The 9,743-nt window shown below is 33.8% G+C and overlaps 1 protein-coding gene across 1 annotated transcript in view; it reads left to right on the forward strand.

Moving 5' to 3' along the window:
- LOC149788483 (EEF1A lysine methyltransferase 2-like) overlaps positions 1-6,435 on the forward strand; it is a 33,143-nt gene extending 26,708 nt beyond the window's left edge. The window contains exon 6 of the mRNA XM_089974470.1: positions 6,306-6,435. Within this exon, the coding sequence (XP_089830596.1) occupies positions 6,306-6,403 (98 nt within the window). The 3' untranslated portion in view covers positions 6,404-6,435. The remainder of the gene's footprint in view (positions 1-6,305) is intronic.
- The last annotated feature ends 3,308 nt before the right edge of the window (positions 6,436-9,743 follow it).

Genomic DNA, 9,743 nt, shown 5'->3' on the forward strand with positions numbered 1-9,743 from the left:
TTATTTTGAATATTATTTACCCCATCAATTTGATGAAATTGGTTGATAATCTGATTTAATTTGGGTAATATACCCATCAAATTATAAAATCTATTTAATTTTTGTTATTTTGAATAACATTTTACCACATCAGTTATAAAATCTGACTGAATTTCGTTATTTTAAGTATCATATACCTGAAATCTGAACAAGAATCAGTAAAAAATAAATTCTGTTATATATATTTTATGAACCAGGATTGAAAATCAATCACGAACGTGATGATCTATGATCTTAAATACAAAATTATATTCAGAATTTCATATCTCAAACCATGCAAGTGTCCGGATTGGTCAGTAAGTTTGAAATGTATCTTTGATAATAGCGGATTATGACATCGCAGATAAACCGGATTAATAGGTTCTTGTACAATCAAATTTCCAGGAGGTACTTGAGGCATAAATATATACAGAATATATCCTTGTTGAGCCTGATTTGATTTCTCAAGATCTATGTGATAGCTGGTGTCAATTGCATCACATACATGATTAACTGATATTGTTGATGTTATATTTACAATTCCTGGTGAAATATGACGACTTTTATCATATGGATCATTGTTATGTTTGAGAATATTTGCTGGTGGGGCTATTTTTCTCCATTACTCAACAATTTTGGGAAAGTTTTCATTGATAAGATCATTGACTGATTTTTTTTAGTTCATCGGTTCTAAATTCTGGTATTACAAAGGTTGGTATTTCTGCTTCAGTTATTTTATAACGTTCAGCAAATAATTGTTTACAGGGCTTGCTTGTAAATCCGTATTGTCCAAGATTACAGACTCAATAAAAACTAAATTGACATACTCAAGGTCTGATATAACTTGATTCAGATGTTGTGTTGTTTCAATAATTTGCTGTTTTACGTCATTATTGTAGTATTGTATGATACTGGAAAATAAATTTCATAGAGTATTAAATATAATTTGATGTTCATTTTTAATTCCTATAGCACATAAATTAATAAATTCTTCTTTGGAGTTTCAGAAAAATTAAATAAAATTTCTGGTAGGATAGCAGGAACTCCAACAACATTTTTGGTAGTAGGTAAAACTTTTGGATGGCCAGAAACTTTTTCATCAAATTCAAAATCACGATATCCACTATTCCAGGGATATATTTTTTGATATTCTGGATTCATTAAGAATATTTTCTTGTCTGTGAAGAATTCATCTCATTGTGGTTCTGGTGGTCCTTGATGAATAGGCGGAATTTCTGGCCATCCTAACACACTTCTCATTGATGACTGATATAAATCTACAGCGTAATCTAGTGAATATATTTCTGTTGCATCTGATGATGTTGGTTCATGAACAGTGATAGCAATTTTAGATTCCTTTCCTAAAATAGGTTTAATTCTGTGCCAAATTTCATCGTTAATTTGTTCAATCTGATAATTGCCCGTGGGAATTCCAACAACTTGCCAGTCGGGAGATACATCTTGTGTATTTTTATTTGCGAATACCAGTGAATTATTTGCTTGTAATCCACTGAATGATTTTGATGATTCGGCCAGCTGTAATATATTCATAATTGTACTAGTGATATTTCTTTCACTGGAACTGCAATTGGAAAGTTAATACTAAATTCAGGATTAGTTGAGCTTACTGATATCATCGTAGTTTTTGATGGTATTGTATTAACGACAGTCTTCTGTAATAACTCATTCGGGGTTGACATTATTATTATTATTATTTTTATTATTATTATTATTTAAAATCAGATTTAGAATCTGTTATGCTCATTATATCTTTGTAAATTCCAATCATCTGTGTAAATTCAAAATCTGATATTATACCATTGCTGAGACTCGATGATAACATTGAAGATAACTTAGAATATGCTAGAGTCAGTGCGTGTAATTTTATTACATACTCATGCAATTTAGTATTTGTGCATGTACATGTGTTTTTGCGATGATATTAAGAAGACCAGCAATTGTTGTTGCAGCAGAAACACAAATTGTTATAATAGCTGGCAATGTCGTTGTTATTGTTGATAGCAATACGTCAGTTCCAGCGATAACAACAGACACCGAATACACAATTACACATCTGTGATATTTTTTTACTTTCACTGTATACTCGTCAACAATATTTTTAATTTTCTTTTGCCATTAAAGTGCTTGATTGTATCTAAAATGTTAAACATTGATCGGAATGCTCATTATATTTTAAGTAGGTGGAAATTTAGCAACTAATTCAAGACACCAATAATAAATCAAGCCAAGTTTTTTTTCTCATTGGGTTCCACTACAAATCTTTCCTTGTTGTTTGCTGTAGCATAACTAGCATATATCCAGGAGATCCACCTGATGGAGTCAGGAGTGGATAACACCGTGAAATTCTGGTAGAAATCGTAAATGTTCTAACACCAAGTACTGAGAGCCTGTATATACTGGTAACCTCAGCGCGATGTTTGATAGATTTATTGAGTGGTGACCATAATGCTTGTCCAGATGCTACTGTATGTACTGAACTGTCGGTAAAAAAAATTATGTCAGAGATCTTAATGTTGATGACTGGTGAACTTCCAAAAAATTCAATAATGGATCTATTTATATTTCTACTTAAAGTTAAAAACGGTTGTTCATGATTAGAATACTCAGATCTGAATGTTGTCATTTCATTGTTAACTGAAACTAATGAGTTCATCATTGGAAGGTTCCTATTGTTTATATACTTCCTTCATTACAGCATCATTGTCTGGTTCTCCAAGATCAGTAATTTTATTATTAGCCATATTGAGAGAACCAGTCATTTTATCACCGGATTTTTGTACACAGCCATGAATATTATCTGATATCGTTGACATAATAACACCAGGTTTAATTTTTCCATTATTATCAAACACAGCTGTTATTTTCAGTTACTCCATTAATTTTAACGATAATATCTTTCAATGAAAGATTGCTTGTTTTTAATTTTCCTTATCTTAAAATACAACCACTTCATTTGGATCTACATTTGCAAGAGTTAATAATTCAGATATTTCATCACTAATCTGTTTACTCACATTTTCATGGGTTATTCTACCATTATACTATTAAGATCTATTTAAAACAACGGACTGTCTACTTGTATTCTTGTGCACGACTTTATGAGGTGGTATTGTTGACGATGACACAGCAATTACTTTGCGCCCACATATTGGCGGATCTGTTATTGTCTGTATTGAATACCAGACTGGAGTTTTTATTGTGTTTACATAATTTAAAAATTCTTTTGGTGGAGCCAACCCATACAAATCAAAATAAACAATTCCACGTGGTTCAGTCGTGTATGCAACCCAATGAGTACTTGAACCAGAACTTTTATCAAGATTAATGATACCAGTTTCAATATTGTTTGGTTGTTTTGGTAATTGATCACTCATAAAAACACTTCTAAAATTTTTAATATTTCATTTTTTTAGCAGCATTAAATCAAAATTTGAGATAGGAAGAATCAGCGAAGTGTTCCTGGAAGTCTTAGACCTTTTCCATACCATTGAGGGGTTCCTGGCAATCTTAGACCCTTTCCCTTTTTTATTATTATAGAAGTCTTTATTCCTTTTCCTGTTGCTTTCTTTAATGCCATTGCAGCAGCAGTTCCAACAGCACCAAGTGCAGCTGCTTTTGCAATAGCTGGAGCCGCAGTGGCTATTAATGAGGTATAGCTGCAAGAAGTGGAGATATGCCGCCAGTCTTAATTGAATCTTTAATGGCGCTTGCAGAAAGATCAAGTTTAATGCCTGTTGTCGATTGTTTGCATCATTGAAATGCTGGAGTTGACGTTCTGACAATGATAGTTTATTTTGACCACCTATGATCTGATCTTTCTTTAGTGATATTTGTATTCCACAGTTCTTTGCCGATTTTGATTGAAGCTTTTTAATCTGACCGAGAGTCAGACTGACACTAACATGATGATATGTTAGTTAGTTAGTTTTGCCGGTCACCCCTGCTGGGATATAGGCCACCCACAAAAGATTGCCAGAGGCTTCTGTCCTGTGCCATCCCTTCAAGCTGACTCCAGGTGTGACCCATCTAAGTGATGTCCGCGTCAAGGTCGCGTTGCCAGGTGTTTCTTGGTTGCCTCCGCTTGCCTTAAGAGTTCCATTTCAATGCATGTCTGGTAATGATGATATGACATTTATAATATCATGAGCAATTTAATTACATATTTTTTACTAGGGCATCAATAACTCTCATTCATCTACCAAAACCTTCAAGAATAACAGCTGTTGCTCTATAATCAGTAACACCAGCTGGTAGTGCACTTATTTGAGCTCAAAAATGTATGTCAACGACTGGTTGTCTAGAAAATCTAGATGTTCTAGTGAGAAGTAGTTGATCGGATACAATGTTGAGAAATCCAGCTGAGATATTTGCAAACCAGAATCAACATTCATGCCCCATAAATGTCATCAAATAATGATAAGCACATGCAACGTGATTATTTTCAAAATCCAACAACACTTCTTCAGACAGTTCTTGATGTCCGTTTATTCTTAAAGAAACTTCACTTACTCCAAGCTTATCAAAAACCATATGATTTCGTAATTGAGAATTCATTCGTCAGGTATCTTGAAAAGCTATAAATACATGTTGTGGTGCTGAAACTCCCTGTTGTTGTGTGATCTGCCCTGCAAATGCACCAACAGTTGTGCTCATGATCGAGTCTATAGTCATTGTCAACCATGATAAAGTTGATTTGCCGCCGCTGTCCATAAAAGAAAGCAGCCATTGTTTTTTAGCGAGTGATGGCAACATTAATGGCATCCACAACGAAAGTTGTGTCAGTGTCACATTTCCATGAAATGCCATGGTTTCACCTGCATTAGCGCCTTCAGCGTGCCAGATAGCGTGCCTTCAGCGTGCCAGATAGCGTCAACGTCTGGATTTACGAATGAGAACAGTAGTATGTTTTGACCAGAAAGTAAACTAACATTTCTGCAAAACCCCAAGATGTATAACAGTAGTATTTTCAACTAAATCTTTCTTGATTACTAATTTGATTTTTACATGTTGCAAATCCCAAATTATAGTTCGTGTTTACAAAGAATAAATCTTCAATGTCGATTTCAGCAGATGCAGTGTGATTTTTTTGGTCTCCAAAAGTATAAGGTCTGCCAGTGTGATCAGTTATATCTTTTCCAAATATCATCGATGGACCAGCAGATCTTGAATAATCATCATTGTATTGGAATAACCCCAGTATCTTTGTATCATCATCAAACCTCAATTTCCCGACCATCAATAATATATCATGCACTGTTAAATAATGCCATAATTCCATTGTTAACAAACCCACCCTGCGCAATACCATATGGATTATTATCATTATTTATAAGTTTACCCTGAACTTCAATAAATGCTTCAGCTGTAAGAAATATCTGCTTGTATCCTGAACTTGCAGTTCGATTCGTCCATGTCGATTTGGTTCCCTTGCATCACAAGAATAATATTGATAATCACACACAGATTCATCTTTGACAACCGGTGCGTCCATGTCATATGCTGATCCGATGATGTATGTTTAAACATTTTATTATAATTGTTATAATCTAACACGAAGACCACTTCCTGCTATCAGATTAGCAGTTATATTTTTTTGTCTGACATGGGTACACCAGCCAACTCTGCTAGTTTTTGATTTGCAGCTTGATTTATTATTTTACTAACATTTTCAGGCATAACCTCAGTGCTGGTTAATTTTACTGGCTTCTGTTTTTGTCATATTAATCGTGCTAGTCTATCCTTAATTGCCAGGAATGCTTTACTAGCAACATCACCAATACCTTGATCACGACCAATGTCAATAGTTTCCAGTTGCTTTGCAATTGGTTTTGCTTTTCGGGCTATCCTTCTAAATAGACCCTGAACAACATGGCCGAGTCGACCTCCGTAGGTAACTTTATATGCAAATAATCGTGAATTTATCACTGACCATTACAGGTCCACGTTTAGCATTATGTGTAATCATCTTGATTAACTTTTCATTAATTAAAAGAATTTTTCACTTTAAATATTTGAATATTTGGCACTTCTGGGGTCTCCTTTTGGGGACATATGTGTTTTGCAAACACAAATATAGTTCCTATTGATTTTTTGGGAAAGTATATGGATTTAACAAAAAGAAATAAATGAAGAACTGTACAAACCTTGAATCACAGAAATATACATTTCCTTTTCTTAAATGTTAAGCTACTGTTCAGCAAAATGTTTCTAAAATATCTCCGAGTTCTTATGACAAAATTTAACATAATTTTCATTTTCTTTTTCAGATTTTCTAGTACATGATGAAATACAGTACCCAACATTTCAATTTGGAGGAAAAACTGGAAGTAAAGTAACATCATTGATACTGAAATTGAAGTCTTGATGTTATACCCAAATAAAGAGACTTATCCTGAATGATACATTGTTTTGATTTCAGAGTAAATAAAAATGATTTTGATCAAGGTTTCACTGAATGTACAGTAGAACTCACCTTTCTGATCACCTCCAAAACGAGACCATTGTTTTTGTAATAAAGACTAAATTGGTTATGTTTCCATAATTAATAAAATAATATTTTATCCCAAAATTAGATGGTCATCAAGTTCCTTACACTTATATTGAATTGGATTGGTGGCCTTTAATACCCTTCTTTGTGATTTACTTTTCAGTTTTGGAAAAGTTTTTGTTTGATCAGGTATTTGAATGTTTGACTATGGAATTCTTGTATTGCACATAAAACCAAATAGCATTTACTAGCAATGATAGTATGGTTTAGATACTGCAAAAACATCAGACAATCATTCCTGCAATCAGCATCATTCAAATTGCTTGCTCAAAGTCCTTTGTAACTTGAAATCTTATCAACAGCTTTTTTTTCTTCTAAACTTGGGCCAACAGCTTTTTAATTTTTTTTTGTTAAATTGTATTCAATAGTGTCGACACAATATTTACAATTTTTCTTAGCCATTTTTCAGGAAACTTCTTAAAAGTGGACTGCACTAGAGGCATATATAGTTGATTTGGAGGTCAAAAGTCACTAATGCTAAAACTTTGATATTGGTTTTGGAGTTATTAGTCATGTCAATATCAATATTACTTCATGTTTAAGAGTAGCAGCAATGAAAAAATTCAAAATGACCATCTTAGATGTCAGATCAGCACCATTTTTATTTAGGATCATGGTTTTTACATTAAAACAATAGCTTGCATGTCTAGCTCTCCACCTAGCTGTGATGGTGAGGACATTTATTTAGCCATAAAAGATTGAAAAACATGGTCATGGTCATTTTTGGAGTCCATTTTTGCTGTTTTTCTGACTAATGTTCCGAACTAATGCACATCCTGAGCCTATCACAATAACAATACAAAGCCTGCAGACAACTGATGACTAGATCTTGTCACAGCTTTTCAGGAGTTCCTTGAAGAACTGATGCACTTCAATCTGAAAAGAATTTCAAGGAATTCAGGAGAATGCCACATTTTAACTGACGAGTGTTGAAACCAAGCCTTATATTTTTGAGTGACAAGATTTCAAATCAGCAACAGTGGTAGCCATACTGGATTTAAGCTTTACCCCCTTTTTATTCAAGAAATAATGGATACCATTATAAGACCTCTGTTGAAACCCCCATGTTGATATGACCATCCATTCAGGAGAATTTGTAACAAGATGTTCAACATATTCATTGTAGCAGCTATGTTCAAGGCGAGATTGGCATTATTTTCATTCATGGCGATATAGATATCGTAATGTCGATACAGCTTTCATTTAAGAGTAGCGTTAAGATTTTCACTGCTTCGGTGGCTAGAGCATTCTTCTCAGATGTGGGAGGTCATGGGTCTGGTGTCAGGATAATGTGACTGGGTGGGACATCACTATAAACTGTGCTAGACATCACTATAAACTGTCACACTGCAGACATCGTAGTGATATGACTGAAAATTTTTTAAAGCTACATTAATAATTCATATCACACACAAACACACTAGAAGATTTTCAAGATGGCTAGTCTTTATCTCAGGTTTGGTTTAGTTTTGTGGAGTTTAATGCCATTTTTCAGCATATGACTGGCTATACATGGTGGCCAATATATTTGGTGAAGAGCTTTAGTAAAAAGCAATCCATGGGATGCTACCTGGCATACTTTCTCACATACCTATGTTAGTCAAGCCAAGACGTGAACTTGCCGTGATAGGCGAAATGCAAGCACCTATACTACTGGACTATTTGGTGCCCCATAGTGAAATTGGAACCATTTTCATTTATTACCAACTGTTGTGTATATCTAGTTTTGGTAATTCCTGATACATGATGAAGTCTGTATTAAAAAAATTCATGACTGTAAACTGTAATGATTATCTATTATCAGGATATTAGATGGTCAGTTGTTGTACATGGGTATAACATTCTGTTTTAAGATATTAATAGTGTAGATTTCTAGGATCTGTAAATAGTTGTTGACACGTGTTTACAATCATTAATAAAAATATGAACAATAAAACCTGACAAGTCTGGGGTAATTTCCCATTAGCTGGTGGGTTTCGTATAATAATATAGTTATTTCCCATTGGATGGGTTAGGTTAGGTAGGTTCTTTCAGGATGTGGGATATTTGCAGCTAAGTCATGCAGCTAGTAGGAGCAAAATGTGTTTTCTGCCTTATGCTGGTATACAAGTATGCAGTGCTGCACAATTTTGTCTAATTTTCTATATCTCTTGTTGTAAAACCTGTACGCAGATTTACTTAATGTTTATATATTCTCTGAGAGGAAACATTTGTTTGGATTCTTCATTGGAATTACAAAATGCTCATTGGACTAAAATGTTATTCTAGAACTATTTTAATTTATTCAAAGGGGCTGTTGACAATACCATCGTGATACATCAAGATTGATGGCAGACCAGTGCATTTGAGGATCTGAAATTCATTATAATCTTTTAGACTTGAATGGAACGTTTTAGGATTAGTTTATTTTCAAATCTTAATACTTTTTAATACTTTTAAATTCCTCTTAAATTTTTATTTATAACTTTGATAATTAAATTATTTGTTAATTTTACAAAACATTTTGGTTTGCTTCTTTCTGTTACTGAGTTTATGACCACGAGTCGTAATAGACATCACAAGTCTTCTGGTGAAAACACAATCTTGACAAAATTTTGAAGACAACTGCTGTGGTGGCCATATTATACATCAGATAGATACAATGTTGATTTAGGAACAACTTGACATTATAAGCCATCAATTAGTGATTTAGGAACAACTTGACATTATAAGCCATCAATTAGTCAAGCTCCAATGATGATATGATCATCCACTGAGGAGAAACAATTTCAAGAAGGTCAGTGTGGTGGCCATATTTAGATGTCTTGACAGAACCATTGTCATTTATGACCAACAAGATATCATAGGTAGTATTCAAGTGATAACCTTCCATTCTGGTGGAATAACGATATCAACAGTTTCAATATGGTTGTTTCTGTGGCCATACTGGATGTATGGAATAGAAGCATTTTCACTTGGAACCAACTAAACCTTGGAATGACTGTATACCTGCCACCCTAAAGAGTCCGTCTCAGTAAGGCAGTTTATTTTTTTCCTTAAGATGACCAGATTTCAGTAAGGTGTAACAGAATATCAATCAATAACTGCTATTGTAAAGCTGGAAAACATAATTACAAAGTTTGACGCATTGACGATACACATTATGTTCAACTGAAAA

This window comes from Sinohyriopsis cumingii, chromosome 11, assembly GCF_028554795.1.
Source record: "Sinohyriopsis cumingii isolate HCF-2022 chromosome 11, ASM2855479v2, whole genome shotgun sequence".
Lineage (NCBI taxonomy): Eukaryota > Metazoa > Mollusca > Bivalvia > Unionida > Unionidae > Sinohyriopsis > Sinohyriopsis cumingii.